The sequence below is a fragment of the Penicillium griseofulvum genome (assembly GCF_001561935.1).
Source record: "Penicillium griseofulvum strain PG3 chromosome Unknown contig_80, whole genome shotgun sequence".
NCBI lineage: Eukaryota > Fungi > Ascomycota > Eurotiomycetes > Eurotiales > Aspergillaceae > Penicillium > Penicillium griseofulvum.
This window is the reverse complement of record NW_024467471.1, coordinates 2,946,416-2,969,465: the sequence shown is the minus strand read 5'-3', so window position 1 is coordinate 2,969,465 and position 23,050 is coordinate 2,946,416. Positions and strand designations below refer to the sequence as shown.

The 23,050-nt window shown below is 46.7% G+C and overlaps 4 protein-coding genes across 4 annotated transcripts; 3 read left to right on the top strand and 1 right to left on the bottom strand.

Moving 5' to 3' along the window:
* Positions 1-1,832: 1,832 nt before the first annotated feature.
* PGRI_020940 (non-ribosomal peptide synthetase) lies at positions 1,833-6,836 on the top strand (the record flags this gene model as incomplete). Its single annotated transcript, XM_040789807.1, has 3 exons — positions 1,833-1,855; positions 1,988-2,770; positions 2,819-6,836. 3 exons carry the CDS (start codon positions 1,833-1,835, stop codon positions 6,834-6,836), a joined length of 4,824 nt encoding a protein of 1,607 aa, XP_040646760.1.
* A 4,026-nt stretch (positions 6,837-10,862) lies between these two features.
* PGRI_020930 (type 1 glutamine amidotransferase domain-containing protein) lies at positions 10,863-11,621 on the top strand (the record flags this gene model as incomplete). The annotated part of the gene is made up of 1 exon (XM_040789806.1): positions 10,863-11,621. The coding sequence occupies one exon, from the start codon at positions 10,863-10,865 to the stop codon at positions 11,619-11,621; it is 759 nt and encodes a 252-aa protein (XP_040646759.1).
* A 1,777-nt stretch (positions 11,622-13,398) lies between these two features.
* PGRI_020920 (uncharacterized protein) lies at positions 13,399-14,246 on the bottom strand (the record flags this gene model as incomplete). Its single annotated transcript, XM_040789805.1, has 2 exons — positions 13,399-14,092; positions 14,149-14,246. The coding sequence occupies 2 exons, from the start codon at positions 14,244-14,246 to the stop codon at positions 13,399-13,401; spliced, it is 792 nt and encodes a 263-aa protein (XP_040646758.1).
* Positions 14,247-15,479: 1,233 nt separating this feature from the next.
* Positions 15,480-23,025, top strand: PGRI_020910 (CDR ABC transporter; the record flags this gene model as incomplete). Its single annotated transcript, XM_040789804.1, has 18 exons — positions 15,480-15,936; positions 15,985-15,995; positions 16,046-16,217; positions 16,264-17,167; positions 17,223-17,345; positions 17,396-17,494; positions 17,541-17,665; positions 17,717-17,764; positions 17,820-18,486; positions 18,537-18,614; positions 18,661-19,222; positions 19,273-19,524; positions 19,573-19,862; positions 19,919-20,372; positions 20,465-20,509; positions 20,572-20,630; positions 21,215-21,826; positions 21,882-23,025. The coding sequence occupies 18 exons, from the start codon at positions 15,480-15,482 to the stop codon at positions 23,023-23,025; spliced, it is 6,102 nt and encodes a 2,033-aa protein (XP_040646757.1).
* Between the last annotated feature and the right edge of the window lie 25 nt (positions 23,026-23,050).

The window sequence follows — 23,050 nt, the reverse complement described above, 5'->3', positions numbered from 1 at the left end:
TAATGTCACTTTCGATACCGGAGGGGCGCGGGTATTCATTGAATGTGCTAGGAACTGCAATCGTAATCGTAAGAATCAAATACGATCTGCAATCGCTTCGTTATCACTGACACAATGGCGGCATTTGTGTGGTATTCGTAACCGAGTAATTAGAATCAGGACATTTCATTGGTTATATTTATACTCCGTAGTAGGCTTGGAATTTCCCTCGGTTTTTGGTCGGAAGTACGAGCGTTAGTCGAGGCCAGTCTAGTTTGTCGTATTCGTCACGTTGGCCTCATTGAGATCGGCGGTTTGACGTCGAAACTTGAAAGCTGAAGAAATCAAACTCTATGGCCCACGATAGCCAGTAAATTCTCCACGCGACAAGTACTGAAACGGCCGTAGGGGGGACACCTTATGGATAAAATGAACGGGATCTGCCTTACTCCCTCCGACACAGAAACAATAGGGTTACATCGGTCCCTGCCAAGACACTTGGCAAAGGTTACAAGGTTTGCCAAGAAACGGATAATTCTCACTGCAGAAACGGGCCTCGTTCTCCCTGCGTAGTAGGGTTACATGTACCTTGTGTAGTTTGACAGCATTGCTAAGGGCCGATCTTAGGACGAGACCGTTTCAAAGCTTAGATCATATCTAGATAGCAACTCGGCCAAATATAGCAAATGGCCTCCAACTTCCTATAAAGTAATGTGGAATTCGCCACCATCTTAATGTAGAAATTCGTATACAATACGACGTATCTGTACATATTTACTCACGCAATGGTGTATATATATATATATATACAAGGTTGATAGATTCTATGTTGGTTGATCGTCTCTAGTAGTTACTATGAATCTACATACACGGCCCGAATCATGCGGGTATGTACGGAGTCCGACAGGAGTTTCCCGTGTTACACCCATGTGATATACGGTGTTGGCACGGCCCTAAATTGCCGATCAGAGATCCTGCGGTCCGCATAGATCCATTCCGTATGTGCTTTCGGGGACTTTATTCTTGAAGGGTTGGTCCGATAGAGTGACTGAAAGCTACTCTGTGAAACATGTATATAGATACCCATGGACAGTATACATATCCCAAACTATGTAGATGATCACTATACGACATTTAGAGTGCCAAGTGTATAAGTAGCGTAGGAGCGGGCTTATCTCTCTTTATAATCATACCGGTAATATTACTGCATTCGTTAAAGGAAAATTCGTACATATCAAAAAGAGGAATTAATAACCAAACGATCACTTGAAACAGGGGGCCGGATTGTGATACTCGGCCCCGGGGAAACTACAATGTCTACCAAGGCTCTAGACTTTGACCACATCACGGCCCTTGAATGATATACGTGATGATGGCTCTATCTCTAGCCAATACCATCCCATCTAGACGCACGATGTTGCGTACTCAGAGCTGAGGTGATCATCCCGATCATGAACGGAATTCCGTAGGACCAGCCGGGTCAAGGTTGTGAATCTGTATGCAATGCGGATCTTTCTGCTTTAGGGTCTTACGCAGTTCGCTGGCGTACTGTATGTTGTATATGAGGAACCACGATAACTATTAGATCCACGATGTGATTTGCAAGTCGTTGGTGGGTTGTGTGGATATTACTAGGGTTTGAACTCTGAAGGATTTCTCCTTTGGGTAGTACATCGGGTTAGCATTACTAGGATTAGGTGGCGGCATGTGCAATGAAGGACTTTACTTTTTGGGTTGTAGATCAGGTTGGTTACTAGCGTGCTGTGGTAGCATATAAGTTATGAATGAGTTCTCCTTTTGTGATTGTATATCAGGTCGAGTTCAAAAGTTGTTTGCACTAGATATACTACAATATGGCAGATTTACCACGATCTTCGTATGTTTTATCACATCTAGCATTTTCTTATATTGGCCTATTTACTCCCTTTTTAATTTGGGCACTCGGTTTAACTTCCTTCCAATTCTGACTGTCAAACAGACTTGTAGATCAGCTTCTACACCTCCGCAGTGAGGCCGCTCACCCAGACTCTTCCCACCATCTCTCTGCTCTACTATCCTCATACACCGGTCTCTGGCCCACTCGTCACCTAATTTCAACCTTCCAGGACATCTACAAGTCCCTCCCAGAATCCCTCAAGGCCAATAACAATGAATCAATTACCAGTCTCCGTGCACAGGTCAAAGCAGCCACACCCAGCGTTGCAGAACTAATAGGGACAGACTCCCGCCCCGGCCTAATTGATGCTAATACCGGACGGCATTTGACACATAATGCCATCCGGCAGTTCTTAAAGAATTTTAAGATTCCCGTGGGACCTTCCCGTCATGGAAAGCCCCGCATCGCTGTCATTTTGCCTAACGGCCCTCTTATGGCATTGGCTGTTCTTTCTTTTGTCAATAGGTATACCATTGTCCCTATGACAACGAACACGGTGCCAGAGCAGCTGCACGTGGATATAGAAAATGCGGGAGCTGATGCTGTTGTCGCGCTGGATGCTGACGTTGGCAAGTTGCAGTTGAACAATGGTAGTCGGCCAGTGTTTGGCATTGAGCAGCTTGAAGACATGACTTTCCGGGTGGTCTCTGCAAAGAATGCCTCTAGTGCATGTGAGGTCCACCCCAATTCTGGGGACGACATTGCCATTATCCTGTTTACCAGTGGTACCAGTGGTACTAAGAAGCTGGTCCCCATCACAACTTACAACCTCATTGCGGGTACTATGGCTACCATCGAGTCGGTGGAACTGTCCGAGACAGACACATGTCTAAATATGATGCCGTTGAATCATGTGTATGTCCCAAGCCAAGTCATATCATAGGAAAATATTAACATCATTAGTGGTGGCATCATGCGCAGTATCTTCTCCCCAATCCTTGCCGGCGGTGCTACAATATGTTGCCCATCGTTTGACCCCAGCATGTTCTGGGATGCCGTGCAAACCCCTCATATGACACCAACCTGGTATTACGCCACACCCACGATGCACCAAATGTTTCTGGCGGAAGCCGAGCACCGTCCTGATGCTGTCAAGCAAAGCGCAATTCAGTTCATCTGCAACGCTGGTGGTGGTCTTCCTCCGACGCTTGCTGTGCAGCTTCATAATACTTTCCATTGCGCTGTTCTCCCCAGTTATGGCATGACTGAATGTATGCCTATTGCTGCGCCGCCGAGGAACTATAATCTTGATCGCGAGGGGACATCGGGAAGAATTGTTGGTCCTGAAGTTGCAATCCTGACCGAGAATGGCGAGCCTGTCTCGCAATATGGGATGCTCGGGCACATTTGCATTCGCGGATCACCCGCTTTCGAGGGGTATCTGACTCCCGAGGGCAAGATTGATACCAGTGCATTCAATGAAGCTGGTTGGTTTGATACTGGCGATCTTGGACACCTCGATGCCGACAACTACCTCTACATCACTGGCCGCAGCAAGGAGGTCATCAACCGTGGTGGCGAAATTATATCTCCCGTCGAAGTTGAAAACGCCGTGCTGACCTCGGCCAAGGATCCCGGATCCCCACTGTATGGTCGCGTCACCGAGACATTAGCCTTTTCTGTCCCAGATGAAGTGCTACAGGAAGTCGTCGGGGTGGTTATCGTCACACCTCCGGGCTTCACTAGGCCAGATCTTCGCCAGATACACGAAGCCCTGCAGCCTATTATCCATCAACCTAAGTGGCCGGCTCTGGTAGTATACATGGACGGTGTGCCGAAAGCGAACAACAAGATCCAGCGCATAAAGCTTGCAGAGAGGTTGTCTCTGGAGACCTTGACCACGACCACGCCCCTGGCAAACCGACACTATGAAGCTGTCTGCCCACCCACTGGGGCTCCGCTCACTGCATTGATTCCGAAGACAGCCTGTGTCATCGATGATAAAATTATTCGCTCGGTCATTACCAAGAAGGAGAGTACCGCTGAAGTGCACGTACAAATAAGCCCGCGTGACGGGCTTGCGCAAGTTGCTTTGTTTGTCCAGAACCCAGATGATGACCATGTGACGCCCGCAGAGCTTCTCAGCCAGCTTGATGGCTACCTCATCCCTAGCCGCATCATTCCCCTCAAAGGTCCCATGCCGGTGGATTTCTATGGAAATCCAGACCAGGCTGCTATCAATGATGCCATCCACGCCCGCAACTCGGATGGTGACCTGTCACCCACTCAGCGCCGCGTGCGTGAGATCTTTGCTGCTGCCTTGTCCTGTGCACCAGAGGAGGTATCCGCTATTACAGACTTTTTTGCTGCTGGTGGTGATAGTCTTAGTGCTGGTCGTATGGTTTCGCAACTTCGTCGCGAATTCAATATCTTCCTCGCCGGTGACATTCTCTTCCACCACAGCACCATTGGAGAGATAGAGCAGAAGATAATTGAAGCTGTTGAAGTCAAGGCTGCCAAGGGCGACGACGGGGAAGTTGAATTGCCTGGGTGCGAGAAGACATACAGCAGCACGAACCCGATTATCTTGATCCTACACCTGTTCCCGACTGTGTTATTTTTCCCCATGAAGCGCGCCTTCCAGTGGATGATATTTGCATACATCGTGGCCGAGTGCTCAAATCGGTTCCCCGTTCGTGATAACCTCATCGGTCGTTTGATGCTGGTTGTTTTTGCCGTGATGTCTGCTCGCTTGAGTTCACAAGTTGTGTCACCAATCCTTGCTATCACATTCAAGTGGCTTGTCATCGGTCGCTACAAGGAGGGCATGTACCCAATGTGGGGCCCGTACCATACGCGCTGGTGGTTAACGCAGAAGGCATTGCAGGTGTGCGGAAAGGGCCTCTTCAACAAATACAATTGGTCCCGCATCCTCTTCTATCGTTTACTAGGAGCAAGGATTGGATGGAATGTTACCATGTCCGCATCTGCTAAGCTGGGAGAGTATGATCTGATTGAGATTGGTGACAATGTCGTTTTGGATACTTGTCTTTGCCGTCCCTTCGGTGTGGAGCGCAACACGTCTATGCTTTTGAAGCGCATTCGCATTGGCAAGGACTCATCTATTGGCATCAAATCGGTTGTTGCTCCTGGTGCTGATATCCCAGAGAGAACCTGTATTGGTCCCAACTCGTCCAGCTGGGAACTCCAGGACGCCGATGAGTCTAACCGCCAATTACTTACCTCTCAGATTCCCCAGCCTCACTGGTTCTGGGTTCTCATTATCGTGCAGCCAATCAAGTTGCTCACCTGGATGGCTGCTCGTGTCACTTGGATGGGTGGTCTTATTCCTATGGTCCTCGAGTTCCCTACCCCCGCGGCCGACATGTTCCGGTCTACCTTAGATTGGTATACCAGTGATCAACGGATTGCATTCCATATTACCGCAAGAATCTGTCGTGCTGTTGGCGGTCCGATTGTGCTCTTCATTGCTGTGTTGATTATAAAGTCTTTGCTCGATCTCGTCTGTGGCAAGCCAAAGCCTGGTCCTGCATCAAAACAGACCACTCGCCAAAAGGTGCGCAGTGCTGTACTTGCGCAGATTCTACCTGCCGGTGACTTCCACGAGCTCACCCGCCTTACTGGTCGTCATTATGAATTTGTCTCGATGGCTGTCCGAGCCCTTGGGGGCAAAGTTGGCAAGCATGTCTACTGGCCCAGTGTCGGTCCCGTCACTGTAGACTTTGATCTTATCGAGGTTGGTAACGATGTTGTCTTTGGCTCTCGCTCGACTCTGGTCACATCTGATGGTTACGGTCGTGATCGCATCGTGATTGGTGACGGCACCATGGTTGGTGATCGCGTCGTTGCTTTACCTGGTGCTACCATCGGTCGTGAAGCCATGATCGGCTCTGGTGCTCTACTCCGCCGTAATGGTGACTATCCTGCCAACACTGTCTGGACTGGTAGCAAGGGCGGCGAGGCTATACAGTTCCCAAGTTCTACTACCACCTCAACCTCTACTTCGACCGCCCCGACTATCATCGGAGACAGTAGCAGCAGCCCTAGCAGCGACAACGAAGAAGAGAAAACAATTAACGAGAAGCAACCCAAGTTTGACAGTAAGAATAAGAGCAACGCTGTCACTGAGATTGCTGAGAAAGTCACCGATACGTGCAAGCCATTCGGTCGCGCCTTCTACCGCGGCGAAGCCAACTACTACGTCCTCCGCATGTGGCAAATTGTTATCTATTCTGTTTTTTCAGTTATTGTCACCACTGTCTATTGGCTGCTTACCGTCTTGTTCTCCCTTTTCGCTCTCCGTGCTGTCCTGGACTATAGTGATGCCGCTGGTTTCAAGCAGGGCGCCTGGCGGCCATTCGCTCTCTACGGCCTTCTCGCCTCGATTCTATCTGTGATCACCGCAGCTCAAGTTTTCCTCGCCTTTGGCATTGTTCTTTGCATTAAATGGACGGTCGTGGGCCGTCGCAAGGAAGGTGCCTTCCACTGGGACAAGAGCAGTTACAACCAGCGCTGGCAATTTCTCCTTTCTTGCGAGACGTTGATCAAAGACTGTTATGACGGAAATGGTCTCCTACCCATGATAAGTGGCACCGCCTACATTTCCTGGTACTACCGCCTCTTGGGTGCGAACATTGGCAAGGACTGTGCAATCCACGCCAACGGTAGTCCCAGCATCTTCTTCACTGAGCCTGATCTCCTCACACTTGGTGACCGTGTTGCTGTGGATGACGCTAGTTTGGTGTGCCACTTGAACTCGCGTGGTGGATTTGAGCTGCACACCTTGAACGTTGGGGACCGGAGTATCCTGCGCGCTGGATCACGGTTGATGTCCGGTGCTTCAATGGGCCAGGATGCTTGTCTTTTGGAACATACCCTGGTCCTTTCGGGTGACCATGTTGAGAATGGGGATACGCTTCAGGGATGGCCCGCTGAGGGCTTTGAAGGGAGACGTGTTTAATAGCTTCACACTCTTTTTTAGTTTTTCTCTTTGGTTGCTGTTTTCTTTTGCGATGGAAAAAATATATATGCTAGAACGTATCTTAGAATTGGTAGATAGGACATGGGAAATTTTATTATCGTTATATTGTTAGGAGAAGACCAGGCGTCGCTTGCACAATTCTATGTGGACTCCTCAAAAACTATAGCTGTTTAAATTGAATCCTTTCAAGATTGAACTCTCCTTCCCAGACGGCAAAGAAAAAGGTAATCCTTACTCCCTTGAAGTCGACATCTCTCCTTTGTTTCTTTATTCTTTGTCGAAGAAGACGGGGACAGTGATGACTGAGAGGCACAGCATGACGCCTATTTGAATCAATGAAATATACCAGTAGGGATTTTCGTTTTAACTTTTAGGAAAAACTTGGGATGGCGGCATGATTGATTTTTGTTTATCCCGTCACTCATGCTATTGCGCCATCTGACCTGCAGGTCACTCGCGAAAAAGTTGAGTAATCCGATCCCAGTTCCAAAGGTATCAATGCCAATTTATGTGAACGCAGCCTCGGCCAAGATTAAAAACTTTGTGATATAGGAGTGGCGGATTTGAAGCGACACTACTCCGTACATTAGGGCGATTGTCCCAAACACTGAATTTTATCTCGCCCCGAATATCCCACATTAGCCGAGTATTTCCATATAATCTAAACTTCCTAAGAGATTTCTATGCCCTAGTGCATCTAAATTTGCAATACAGAAACCGCCTAATGCTAGACATCTATGAAAAGCTGTATCGAGGGTACTTCACACTTTTCCATAATGTTCTTTGATCTCGTATAACGATAACCACCTCCGCTTATAGAAGCCTTTCTTTCAAAATATAGGAATAAATTACTAATTAATTGGAGACCTAATTATATCCTGTTATATCAAAGGAATGTACCGAATATTAAACATCACATGTACTTCGAACTCTTTCATTATATAAAACTCAATTCTTTTATGGAAATCACTTCTTTGACATCCAAAAAGCCAGATTCGAGAGCTGACTATGATACTCTTCGTTATCCTATAAGATATTATACATATCAAGCACATATAACATTCCATCTCCTCGAGCCTTTCCTCCGTTTTCACTTCCTACCGTCTTCCATCATACTTCATTATTCGGGTCTTGCAGGATCGACTGTCCTGTTATATATCCTCTGTCAAAACTTTGTTAGCTGCCTTGGAGAGGTGAGATTTTCATGGTTTATTATTGAAATGTCAAGCTAACGGTTATATTCAGTTATCAGCAAGGAAATAGTCGTCGGATGCTTGACCAAGCTCGATTATCTGACAAAGTTAGGGCGCGCCAGCCTGGCACGGCTATCTCCTTCGCCAACGAAAACAAGCCATTCATGATTCCTCGACTCGTGAATGATTTCTACCGAGGAAGAATAACTACTTGGAGCATTTGTTAGAAAAGTTCAGCTTTTCCTCAGTCAAAGGCTTGGGACACGAGCGCCAAGTGATCTATATCCATGGTAATCAAGGAGCTGGAAAGACGCATTTATGTTCGAGGTTTATAGAGGAGACCAGGTCTAACATTTCCCTTAGCTCTCGCCTCGTATTGGTATTTTGCTAACTATTTCTTTTCCGAGGGTTAAGTTATTGCGGCGTTTCTCAAAATGATACGAAGTCTCGACAGATCACAGAGTTGAAGTGTGATAAGGAAAAGTTAGATTCTTTCGATAGCCCCTTGAAGTCACGAGATGGCATTGAATGGCTGTCCACTGTTTAAGAGCCATGGCTCTTGATCATCGATAACGCCAAAGATATGAGAGAAGCAAAAGAGCATTTTCCTCCTGGCGACAAAGGGCACATTGTTTGTGTCCACCAGATCATCGCTACCTGATAATGCATACTATGCGTGATGTTTTGTGTCCATTTTGATCGGAGCAGTATGAAAGCTTGCCTTGGAATGACTGAAGAATTTCACTCGAGCATAGGCAACATGAGGATTAACTCAAGACCGCTAGTAATCCCAAAATACCACCTGCAAGTGGGAAAAGCGAGCGAACGGTATTGAGGCTCGCCCATTTGTTTAACAGGGAAGCCAATTGTGCTCCATCACGGGTCGTGGTTTGTGACGAGTCTTCCATAGTGGCAAACTCGAATATGCGATGGTTTGTTTCCAACATGAAAAGAAGGGTCCATGGTACGATACTAATGTCGAGAACAGCAGCTGCCCAGTACAACAAAGAATGAGACTTCAACGCCAACCAAATAAAACTTCCTGCTCCTAGGGCAGCAAAAGGAGGGCCTAGAAAGTGCCCCTTATGGTAAAATGCAGCCCATTGTTTTGCACCTAGATGAGGAGAGGTTCGACTGGCGACCAAAACTGCGGGCACTGCGCCCCAAGAGTAGGTAAATATCTCGCCTATCTTATTTCTTAGTATTCCACGCTTTTATTCATTCAAGATCGATATATACATACCTGATAGCCAAAGGGACGACGAGATTGCAACAACTTGTGTTAGAATGCAAGAGTTCATGTTGGCGGTACTTCCATGGAATTTCTCACACAATATTTACTTCAAATCACTTCCGACTTTATATGGAGAAGAGCCGAGAACGTCAAATGGAAAGTCACGCCAGAACCCGAAGATACCGAGTGAACATTCTTCATTTCGGATATCGGGTTTAGGACATCTCGGGCCGAGCCAAAGACCGATATCTTGATGCGCGGGGCTGGAGTGGATAGGTCCACCGCAGCCTCTAACCGCCATAACAGATTTGCCTATCGCTCTAATTTTTAATGCTCTCTAGCTATGAAATTCAACACGATAGGATAGGCATCAAGTTCGAAGCTTGTTATACTTAGATAGGATTCAACCAATAAATTTTCTCTATGAAGTCTATCCTTGATTTTATATACTATGCATGATCTTCGTATTCAAATTTGGACTTGTATTCTTAAAACATGCATTCATCTCTTCTAAGTAATTCTCTCTACGTTTACATCCTAATATCTAGTATTATATCTCTCTACTTGACTCAAATAGTAGTTTGATAGACATAATGGACTAATTATGTTGTGAAACTAGCGTATAAATTAAGTTTAACGATCTAATTACAAGGTTTTATACCTTAACCGACTTAAGACTTTTGTGACCTAGCCTGTTGTATACAGGCAAAGTTGGGGAACTATTCCGTGAGAGATGGGACTTTTAGGAAGTAGGATTCCTTGACTTCGCTCAAAATGGGGTGTTTGCGGAGGAGTCTGCTCTGATTTGGCTCAAAACAGCACAGCAGATGGCCGAAATGGCTCCAATCAACGGTGTCAGTGACGAGCGGGATGTTGGAGAGGCAGCAACAGTGGAGGACTCCTATTAGGCTCATCAAAATAGTACTTGAGCAGCCAATGGAAGAGATTGAGGGTTGAACAGCATTTGGATGGAATATGCTACTATGGCACATGAGTGCGCACAAACAAGGCATTAGTGTCTCACATCCCTGCTATGGCGCCTGTCGCATCCCGTGGTTAGCCCAGTTTGTATCTGGCCCACACTTCTCTTCTCAAACTGGTATGCGCCTGTTGAAAACTTGGATATGGATGTCAGTCCATATACTTTTTTTCGGGCTGTCTGTGGGATCGACCCCAGATCGACATCAAGAGCACTCCGGTCTGCCTCTCCAAAAAGCCGTATCGCCACTGTTACTTCTGGCCCTACTCCCGCTTCCAGCCCGACCCTGTAATCCAACTGGTCAGCACTGTCGCCGCCAAGCTCCCTGTTGATGACACTACCAGCCTCCTTTCTAGTATTTTATATAAAATTGAGGAATGGTTAATATCTAATATGTCAATCTGACAGAAAACAATACAACCTCATATGGTTGGTGGTGGCTATGATTGTGCAGGGATTTGGTACGTCATCTCGATGTCATGGTGGTCAACTCTTGTTATTTGAAGTATAGAAGACCAGCGGAATTTCAACTTTACAATTTGCTAATCTAAGAAAATCTCAGTTCATAACGTTCCAATCCCATACTACATCCTGCCACAATGCCTCCTAAAAAAGTCCTCATTATCCTCAGTGACGCGCACTCCTTCCCCCTGAAACGGAATACCGGACACGATGCTGGCAAGGTTATCGATCAGCCTTCCGGAGTTTTCCTCCAAGAGCTCGCAAAGCCGTTACATAAAATACTCAGCGCAGGCCACGAGGTGACATTCGCCTCACCAAAAGGCCATGAACCTGCCCTGGACCCAACCAGCCAATCACTTGTTGCGAATGCCGGCAATTTCTACGAACGCCAACGGGAAAATAATCTTATCGAACGAATGAAGCGCGAGAACGGATTCAACAACCCGCGACCATTCAGCACCATCAGTAACGATGAGTTGACCACTTTTGCGGCTGTCTTCATCCCAGGTGGACATGCACCGCTTCGAGATCTTGGAGGAGATGCGGAGCTCGGACGGATTCTGCGTTATTTCCACCAGGAGAACAAGCCTACAGCTGTGATCTGCCATGGACCTTATGCCCTATTGAGTACGAAGAAAGCGGGTGATGGCTCCTTCGTTTATAGTGGGTATAAGATTACGTCGTGGAGCGATGCGGAAGAGAATCTAATGGAGACCTTGTGGGGTGGGGAGGTCGAGAAGGTTGAGTCAACGTTGAGAAATGAAGGTGCGGTGATGGTTGAGGGTGTATATGAAAAGACTGGTGGTACCACATTGCATCGGGAGCTGGTCTCTGCAGGAAATCCTTTGGCGGCGAATGCCCTTGGTGACCGGTTTGTCAGAATGATCAGTGTATAATATTTTATCCAGCTTATACTAGGATGTGGGAAGAAATAAATTTCTGCACTTGTTTCTCGGAAAACTTATCGACGTTGAACTGACAAGAGGTTTGATTCCCATGAATCGATGACATACTGACCATCACAAACATATTTCTATGCATTCAAAGAAAGGTACTCTCAGGGGCTTGAGTCTCGGTTCTTCTCCATACACTCAAACTATTAAATTCCAAAAGTAGACAATATTTGGCCTGACAGGTGGTTTTATAGATCAATTTCTCTAATAGAAAACCCACCTCGGATTATTCCCAACTTCATGTTAACTTCTGGCCGGATAATAGCGATGAATCTATATGTTTTGGCTGACTAGTAATATCGAAAGACCAGTTTCTCGGGGGGGCCCTGGAGAGTGAATAGCATCTACGTACTCGATGCCCACCTATAAACCTGTAAAGCTGTTGTTTCTCCGGATGCGTCATTATTAGGCTTAGGCTCATGACTCTCATTGGAAGGGTAAGACTATTTGGAAACAAGTCCGAGAAGTAGAATGATGTAATAATGAATGCACGCCAAAAGTCTGGGCCTCATACACTGCTCTGCTCTCGTTTATTAAGTTCAAGTTTCCTTCATCCTTAATTCTATTTGCAACATACAATCTCCGAGTTTCATTGAATCATAAGTATGGACTATATCCGCCATTCATTTCCACATGCAGCAGTGAGACAGCATCTCCGCCCATCTTTGGGACTTCAATCACCTCGACCTACGTCTAGTCAAAGACGTTTCGTCACTCAAAGATCGACTGGACAGGCAAGCAACTCCCGGTGGTCAGTCTCCCTTTTAACATGTGCTGCACCAATTGCATCTGACTTATACTGAATACTTTCTTTATAGGTTACTAGTATCAATTGGTATTGGGCTACCAATATCATACTACTTATGGCAGAGAGGCGGTTTCAATAAGCCTAGCAGCACGTCTGAGGCTCCGACCCCGAAAGCGCCACGCGGAGCAAATCAAGAGTATAGTCAAGGGGCAGAGGGCAATGAGAACGTTGGGTTGAATGTCAACTCGCGAACTTTTACTCGTGATGAGGTAGGTCCCTCCTTACTATATTTCGCCTTCCGGGCTTGTTTGGCATTGTCGTCATTGGATCGGGGTATCAAGGGATTAAATATCTAACTTCTACATAGCCTCGAGGAATGGGCCCACCTGATGGAACTGGAAGCATTTCACTCAAGCAAGAAGGTATCGACAATGGGGATACTATGAACCCATTTGTGAACGAGCCTGGAAAGAGTAAAAAGGGCGAGGGCGAGACAGAGACTGTAAAAGTCAAAGGGACGGTTAGGACAGACAGACCTCAAGTGTGAGTTGTGAAATGATTATATCTTTCGAACGAAAACGAAAAAATTATTATGTACATAAAAGTTCAACCCTTCCTCATAGGCATACCAGCAATATATTTGGACAGAACAGGGAAGTTCCGGTGAGACTTTAGGATTTTATGTTCTAGACATCATGGATAAAGTGGGAGATAAACCCATTTCTATCGCATCTTACGCGTAAATGCGCTATATCATCGCATATTTGCGCCAAGGTTACGGCAAAATATCATTCCTTGCTATTCATCACTGTGTGATCCGGCAGCCCATCGCAACCCGAGGCGACAATATCACCGTCAACAGTATCATTTAAACAATACATCAGATTAATGTTTAACGCAAACCATACTGATTGTACTCAAAAATCCAAGGCGAGTCAGTGACAGAGAAGATGGATGCAAAATGTGGCATTCCTACCACGCATTTGGGAATGCCTTGTGGTGTATATATTCCCCCTTTTGTCGCTGATAGAAACCCATTGCCTCATCGCAGACTTCCATATTCACCACATTCATTCGGATATCATACTGCTTGATTCGCTTCTCCATCGGCTCCGCAATTGCCATATACTCAGTTCTGACAACAGCAGTTTGAGCAAGGTCTGGAGTCTGATGTAGTGCAAGCTGACCGCTTCGCAAGATAGAATAGAGCAGCCTCATGTTGTCAATTTCACTTTCATATGCCTCCAATATATGAATCACAGATAAGAGAGTTGAAAGCGACAAGCCCTGGAAAAGCTTTAGCGAGGCAATTCCATTGTTGGTCTCGGTTCGAAGAAAATGACGCCGAAGAACTTGAAGCTCGCCAACTCCATATGTGCGAGTCAAGCCGGCCCCGAGAGAAAGTGCTTCGAGACGCTCGACATGATACCGATCTTCGTTGTCGTCGATCTGATAAAGACCCAGCCAGACTTTCTTCCACAGTTTCACAATGCAACTCTCCAGCTGGCTGCGAGTTGAAACTGGCTTTTCAAGGGCTGCACCACCAAAGGTGGTATACTGGGGAGGATCATCATTTTGATCATCCACTTCAGATTGGTCATATCCTCGGGCAGCGACAATGCTGTGTAGAGGAGATGCGGTGGTAGCAACACACCACAGCTTAGCACTAGACCACCCGTTAATTTTTAGTCAAACTGATACTGCTAAAAATTGGAAACTTACTTGCTGCGAGCCTTGGTTGCTCGTTTCGATGAGGAAGCAGATAAATGGAAAAATTCCAACACCTTCCGGAGGAATCTGTGAGCGCGATGGGGCTTCATTGCTATCAGAGTCGCAAGAGTACTGCGCAAGAGTTTAGGATTCGTAGTCTGAGAGGCACATCTGCCCTACTCTCAGAGAGGGATTTAGAGCTTTATCACTACTGAATCTGAGAGTAGCATGTTGTAATCATGGCGTGCTGTCCTACTGTTGATCAAGGAATGATAGTCCGTTCATACTTCTTCTGTTCAACTCGGTGAACCCCCCATACGCTCTCTACCGACTGGGCCAGAGCTGACTAAATATTTATATTTTGAATTAGACCGTAGACTTCTGTAAGGTATTTTGTCGAATAGTTTATCTAGCTTTAGTCTGATAATCGTCAATATTTGTCTGATTGTGTATCTCACAATCAACAACCATTTCCCAGAATGACGAGACCATGATAATAAAATTACTCTCATGGAATCTTTGGTAAACTGAAACAACTAGAGTTTTCTCGTCCCATAGTAAACAAATTAGTAGTTGTCGGGAACCAATTCCGTAGATGTTTATATTTTCCTATCTTGGTAGGTAATGTTGACAGCACTGCCCGTTCTATCTTCAATAATGAACTGTCATATCCCAAAATAAAAGGCCTAAAACTTGCATGACCAACTTGAAAATCAAATAATGAATTGACCTTCGTGAATGGAAAATAGACGACTTTCACACGTTTATCAACTTGCATATCATTGCCTAGTTCTTAAGGTCTGAGAACGCATCATCTGATTACAATTTGTAGTTATATGGAATACTTCTATAATCCAAGACATGGTGCCCGTAGATAGAGGACTTTGAATCCAATGAATTTATATGCAATGTATTTATCGAGCCCCTGGGGACCTTAAATACAAAGATATCACTGTAATTTATTTATTTGAACTTGGTATTAGCTTAGAAAGAGATTAAAATTGTGGAATATGAATATATCTTGATGCGATATTCTAGACAGAGTATACCTCCTAGCTTGGAGGTCCTAACAAAATATATTTACTTTCGGCTCATTGATGTCCCGATATTTGTGCAATGATACTTGACGTAATTGCTACATTCCCGATTCCTGTTTTCAATTCTAATTTCCTTCACACATGCTCTTTTGTTAGTATCTGTTTTGGTTATCTCTTTTCGACACAAAGTATCGCGCTCAGCATATGAATAGTCATTTAGTATCACCTTGTAATCGCGTACCACAGACCTGGAGATATTTAAGTTGAGCGTCTGCATCTCAAAAGGTCCCAGCTCAACTTGAAAGAATGACGGCAAACGGCCATTCTGTGGGAAATGAATCTACTTCAGCCGCAAACCCAGAATACACCCCTCGGCGTTCCGTTTCTTCTAAGAGTTCATCGTCACCAGCCAATTCGGTCCCTCCCAGAGATTTTGCGCCAATCGGCACCACCCCACCAGACTCCTATGCAGATTCTACAGGGACAAAGCCAGACGATGCTGTCGCACGCACTAAATCTCGCAGACGCAGTTATGCGTCCGGTCATGAGACCAGAGAGGAATGGGCTCAGATAGAGAGACTGATCTCACGGATGTTCGGCCCTGACCGCAAAGCAAATTCGGAAGAAGAGAAAACACGTCATGTTGGAGTTGTATGGAAAAACCTCACCGTGAAGGGCGTGGGCCTTGGTGCTGCTCTCCAACCTACTAACGGGGACATTTTGTTCGGGCTGCCGCGCCTCATCAAGCAACTATTTACCCGGGGTAGGAAAGGGCCCGGGGCCGGAAGAGCACCGATACGAACGATAATAGACGATTTTACTGTGAGTTTGTCTCTCATTGCCAGGAGGCCACTTGACTAATCGCCATCAAGGGCTGTGTTCGTCCAGGAGAGATGCTTCTTGTTCTGGGTCGTCCTGGCTCTGGTTGTTCCACTTTCCTGAAAGTGCTTGGTAATCAAAGAGCGGGCTACGAAAGCATTGAAGGCGATGTACGGTATGATGGTACCGATTCAGAAACAATGGCAAAGCACTATAGGTCTGAAGGTGTGTCTTTGTTTCTTCTATTTTAATTCTGAGCTAAACCTGTTAGTCTTGTACAACCCCGAGGATGATCTCCATTATGCAACTTTGACTGTGCGAGATACGCTGCTTTTTGCCCTGAAAACCCGTACACCCGACAAAGCCTCACGTATTCCAGGAGAAAGCAGACGGGAATATCAGCAAACCTTTCTCACGGCTATAGCTAAATTGTTCTGGATTGAACATGCTCTGGGAACCAAAGTTGGTAACGAACTTATCCGTGGAGTTTCCGGAGGCGAGAAGAAACGAACCTCAATTGCTGAGGCTATGGTTACAAAGGCCAGCACACAGTGCTGGGACAACTCTACTAAGGGATTGGACGCCAGTACGGCACTGGAGTATGTCCAAAGTTTGCGAAGTCTAACAAACACCGCCAACGTTTCAACGGCGGTAGCGCTCTACCAGGCCTCGGAGAATCTCTTTGATCTTTTTGACAAGGTGATTCTGATCGAAGATGGGAAATGCTCTTTCTTCGGACCTACCCAGGATGCTAAGAGCTATTTCGAACAGCTGGGCTTTGAATGTCCCCCGCGTTGGACAACACCAGACTTTCTGACTTCTGTCAGTGACCCTCATGCAAGACGTGTCAAAGACGGCTGGGGTGACCGAATCCCGCGCAATGCAGCTGAATTTCAAGCTGCATATCGCAAAAGCGATACCTACAAAAGCAACCTTGCGGATATTGCAAGCTTGGAGGCCGATATCGAAGCCCGAAGGCCGGAGAGGGAGGCTGCGAGAAGTAGCAACAGACGGAGAAACTTCACCATCTCGTTCTACAAACAGGTTATGATTCTCACACATCGCCAGTTTCTGGTCATGTTTGGTGACAGGAAATCTTTGATTGGAAAGTGGAGTGTGATAACTTTTCAAGCCCTGATTATCGGTAGCTTGCTTTACAACCTCCCGGATACCAGGTAAGTAATTGGCTTTCCAAATACGATGAGATGACATATAATTGACGGTTTCAAGCAATGGTGTTTTTACGAGGGGCGGTGTGATGTTCTTTATACTGCTTTTCAATGCATTACTTGCCATGGCAGAGCTGACCGCAGCATTTGAAAGTCGACCAATCTTGCTGAAACATAAAAGCTTGTGAGGACTACAGAGAAAAAGGGGAAACTGATAGGACTAACCCTGTTTAGCTCTTTCTATCGTCCTGCGGCATACGCACTTGCCCAGGTTGTTGTCGATGTACCTCTTGTGTTGATACAAGTCGTTATATTTGATCTCATAGTATACTTGTGAGTCGCATTAGATCATTCACGGATAAAGCTGATTAGTACATAGCATGGCAAACCTTGCGCGAACAGCTTCACAGTTCTTCATAAATCTACTTTTTATTTTCTTTCTCACAATGACTATGTACTCATTTTTTCGTGCCCTTGGGGCTCTATGTGCCTCGTTGGATGTTGGTAAGTAAAGCAACACCTCATAATCAAGACATCTCCAATAACAATAAATAGCCACACGTCTCACTGGCGTTGCGATACAGGCATTGATTGTTTACACAGGTGAGCCTGGTGCAATGCAGCATTGCGCTCAAATTTGATGGCCAACGTGATCTAGGTTATCTCATTCCCCCATGGAAAATGCACCCGTGGTTAAAATGGCTCATTTGGATCAATCCTGTCCAATACGCATTTGAGGCGTTGATGGCTAATGAGTTCCACAATCTACCGATAAAGTGTGAACCGCCCTGGGTTGTGCCGGATGGGCCAAATGCGGTGCCTGGTCACCAAACCTGTGCAATACAAGGCAGTGATCCAGACCAGTTGATTGTTAATGGTGGCAACTATATCAAAACGGCATACACCTACAGCAGAGCTCACCTGTGGCGAAATCTCGGAATCATCATTGGATGGCTGATACTTTTCGTCTGTTTGACAATGTTGGGAATGGAATTACAGAGACCTAACAAGGGTGGTAGCTCGGTTACGGTGTTCAAAAGAGGCGAAGCCCCAAAAGCAGTTCAAGATGCCATCAAACGATCCAATCCCCCAGCAGATGAGGAATCCGTGGAGAAGGATGGCATGGCTTATAACAAAAGTGACGGCCACTCGAGTGAATCCGGTGACAAGGTTCAGAACATTGCTAAAAACACCGCAATCTTTACATGGCAAGATGTCAACTACACCATTCCATACAAGGGTGGGCAGAGACAGTTATTGCAAAATGTTCAAGGATATGTGAAGCCTGGTCGACTGACTGCACTGATGGGTGCTTCTGGCTCAGGGTAAGATACAAAAATGGTTGACCCTGTTCTCGGGGCTAATGATTGACCAGGAAAACCACTTTGCTCAATGCGCTAGCACAGCGAATCAATTTTGGTGTGGTCACTGGTAACTTCCTAGTTGATGGGCGGTAAGAAATCGTTGATATATCTTATTATGCACTCTAACATTTTCAGTCCTCTCCCAAAGAGCTTCCAGAGAGCGACTGGATTCGCCGAGCAGATGGACATTCACGAACCGACCGCTACTGTGCGGGAGTCTCTCCGGTTCTCTGCTTTATTACGGCAACCGAAAGAAGTCCCGTTACAAGAAAAGTATGATTATTGTGAGACGATCATTGACTTGTTAGAAATGCGGTCCATCGCCGGAGCAACTGTTGGATCCATGGGCTCTGGCCTCAATCAGGAACAGCGCAAACGACTTACTATTGCAGTGGAATTGGCAAGTAAACCGGAGCTGTTACTTTTCTTAGACGAGCCGACGTCTGGCCTTGATTCCCTGGCAGCTTTCAACATCGTACGCTTCCTTCGCCGACTTGCAGACGCTGGTCAGGCGGTGCTCTGCACAATCCATCAGCCTTCTGCTGTGTTGTTTGAAAATTTTGATGAGCTCTTGCTGCTGAAAAGTGGCGGAAGCGTTGTTTACAATGGCCCGCTTGGAAATGACTCTAAGATGCTGATTGATTACTTTGAACGAAATGGCGGGAGGCAGTGCTCACCACATGAAAATCCGGCAGAGGTGTGTACCCCAAACCCCTAGCAATTGCTTCTCGCTGACATTTCTTTCAGTATATGTTGGAAGTCATTGGAGCCGGAAATCCTGATTATAAGGGACAGGACTGGGGCGACGTGTGGGTCAACTCTCCAGAATCCAAGAAGCTCTCTGGGGAGCTAGAAGGTATCATCGCCACCCGTCGCAATGCTCAAAATGATGAGAAGGTCAACGACGATCGCGAGTATGCAATGCCTCTTTCCGTTCAAGTAATCACAGTTACCAAGCGCGCATTTGTGGCTTACTGGAGGGTCCCAGATTACATTATTGTAAGTCAGTATCACTAAACATGGATAACTTGACTGATCATTACTCAGGGTAAATTTATGCTCCATGTCTTCACCGGCCTTTTCAACACCTTCACATTCTGGCATCTAGGAAATAGTAAAATCGACATGCAATCACGACTCTTTTCTGTTTTCATGACATTGACGATCGCTCCGCCGCTGATACAGCAACTCCAACCGCGGTATCTTCATTTCCGTGGTCTCTATGAATCTCGCGAAGCTAGCTCTAAGATCTATTCTTGGGCTGCCTTTGTGACAAGTACAATCATCCCAGAACTGCCATACTCGATTGTTGCCGGGTCAATTTACTTTAACTGTTGGTAAGTTCCTATTGAAGTGAAACTTTAATGCATCACATCTAACAGGAATACAAAAGGTACTGGGGAACTTGGTTTCCGCGCGACTCGTTTAGTTCCGGCTACGTTTGGATGGCGCTGATGCTCTTTGAAGTATACTACGTTGGACTTGGCCAGTTCATAGCTGCACTTGCACCTAATGAGCTATTTGCAAGCTTGCTTGTGCCAACTTTCTTTACCTTCATTGCTTCCTTCTGCGGTGTTGTTGTTCCTTACGCCGTGATGCCGCATTTTTGGCAGTCATGGATGTACTGGCTTACTCCTTTCAACTATCTACTTGAGGGATTTGTTGGAGTCATTACTCATGATGTCCCCGTACGCTGCATTGAGGTTGAAGAATCCCGCTTTAGCCCTCCGGCTGGCATGACCTGCCAAGCATACGCTGGGTCTTATGCGGAAAAAGCCGGTGGATATGTCCGAGATGCTGGGAATGGGATGTGCTCATACTGCCAATTCGCGGACGGTAGTCAATATGTAAGTCGTGCATCATCGTGCTGGTCCTTTCTTGGATGTCTTCATTGGCCTGCTTGGAGTATGGCTAACTAGAATTTTGTTACACTCTCCAGTCCAAGAGCATCAATGTGTTTTACTCGCACAAGTGGAGAGATTATGTGAGTATTGTGCTTTTTACAACTCCCGCTAAGCTATCCCAGACTAATCTAACATCTATTAGGGAATCCTCTGGGGATATATAATCTTCAACTTTGGACTTGTTTTCGCCTTCTCCTGGTTGTATTTGCACGGTGTTCGTAACATAAAACAATGGCTCAGCGCACGTAAGACGAGAATGGGCAGAAGCCATTCTTGAACATGGTTACACCGTGTCTTCCATGCGCCAGGGTGCATCGTGTGCTAGTCTCTCCAGTCTCCAGTGTCTACTCCCTCTCCCGCGTATCATTAACTCAGAATGTCCGAGGGTTGGCAAAGTATGGGATACTCGGTCTCTGCACACTATCATAACAAATATATAATCATTGTAATTCTTTCCGAAAGAACAAACTATTTCCTTGCTTTTGATTTGCTGAGAAGTACTATATGCACCTAGGTAGTCACATCAATTCTACTTCCATTGGTCATAGTTACATTACAGAGACTACATAATCCTGTAGGTAACATTCAAACGGTTACACATATGCGATTTCATTAGAGATCAATAAGTCCGACATATTGTAAATCTCCATGTGTTTTTGTAAAATTACTCGCGCTCCGAAAAGCTTGGCATTTTTCCGTCCTCCCTCCCATCTGGCGCGTTGAATTTTGCCTATACTTGCTGCTTCTTGGCTACATCATATGCCATGACTTTTTAAACTAACCAGAATTATATTCAATTTACCTGCTTTTTATACTTCCTCAACCATGAAGGAAGAAACAGAACCCTCCAGAGATACCCCCGAAGGCTCAACTGCCGGTGACGAGTCGAAGGCCAGTCTTGCTGCAAAGGATCGCAAATGTCAGTACTGCAAACAGGCATTTACGTCCTCATCATTGGGTCGACATCTCGACCAATTTCTTTTTAAGAAGAAACCCGACGGAATACACGATGTCGAAGAGATCAGACGAATCCGCAGTGGAATCACCCGACGCCAGGCCCGAGCATCCACCGCGAAGAACGAGGGCAGTCCCGAACGAGGCCAAAAAAAGGGCACCTCAGAGCCGTTTACAGCCACAGAATCAGGATCTAAGTCGCGCGAGGCTCCGGTTCGAATGATGTTTAACACACCTACCTGGCACGCGACTGGTGTCATCAATGATATCCCCAACCCCAGTCGCGCGCCGGATGGGCCTCGTATCGCGCCATCGCAGTCTCGTACAGGGTCGTTACAACTGCCGGACTATGCGAGTAGAGGTGCGAGTTCCAGCAACCCGGATACGATGCGAGCGCTAGAGCTAGCACTACGCGAGGTGCTTGATAATATCAAAGCTGCGAGGTATGCCGGCTCATTTCCATCATTATATCTAATCGGTAAACTTACAAAATACTAGCTCTCGTATCCGGCCTCGGCTGTCTCCGTTCGACTTCGACATTCAAAGCCAGACCTTCCCCTCAATGTGCCTGCAACTCCTCCCTCCTCCTCCAAGCCTCTTTGCAACACATCCGTTTCCCTCCTCCACCTCCTTCCCCCTCCAGCCACCCGGCGCCGAACAACTGGATTTAATCCGCCAAGCCCTCCGCTCCAAGGTCGCACAATGGCAGACCGACCAACTCGCAGTAGACTCAACCGGTGTGGCTCACATGAGGCATGGGAATAGCGGGGTGGATCCGAGCATGATATACCGAAGCGCACAACAACACGAAGACATCAGTTTTCGACACTTAGAACTGGCGTTTAATCATTGGAATTCTCTGTCTCATGAGACCCGTCGCGACGCCTGGCAATTGGAGATGACACGTGCGTTTGCGAGGGAGGCAGAGAAGCGCAAAGCCTCGGACGAGCAACTCGCCCGAGTGCAACAGGAAGCAAACCAACTGCGTGCGCAGGTCGAGCGGCTCGGATCATGCCAGTGGCCTCGTGAGTTCGCACTGTTTCCCCCAGACACGCTACCCCTACCACGGGAAGTAGCGCGGGAATTAGACGCGCAGGAAAGCCATATCAGCGCCGACTCTACACGATGGGACTACGACAACGTGGTTGCCAAATGGAGACGTGTTGTCATGCACGATAAGGGAATGGGTCGGATTGGGGTTGGATATGGAAACCCCAGCCAGCCGGGAGATGGAGAACAAAGTCAGCCTAAGCAAAGCTCTGATGTCCGGCCACCCCGCCCAGGTGAAGACACCACCTCTCATCCGAATCGCCTGCGTCCTTTACAATCTGCTACGGCTTTGAGCCCAGACGCTGCGGCTGCCTCCACCCCTGCTTCATCTACACACTACGCTTCACCACATTCCTATGCAGATCCTCGCAGCCCGCCCAACGCCCTACCCAGTGGTATGTCCCAGGTGGGCGGGCTGCCTCCCGCCAAGCGACAACGCCTCATGAATGGTTCAGAAGACCCGTCTGGTCCTTCCGAGTCTGGTCATGCTCCGTCTTCTGCAGCAGGCAAACCTTGGGGATCTTCCACACCCCATTTATCCAATCTTGCTGCACCCTCGGGACAAACGCCTCCTTCGTCGTCCAGGAATTGATTCGATTTGGAACACAATATTTGTA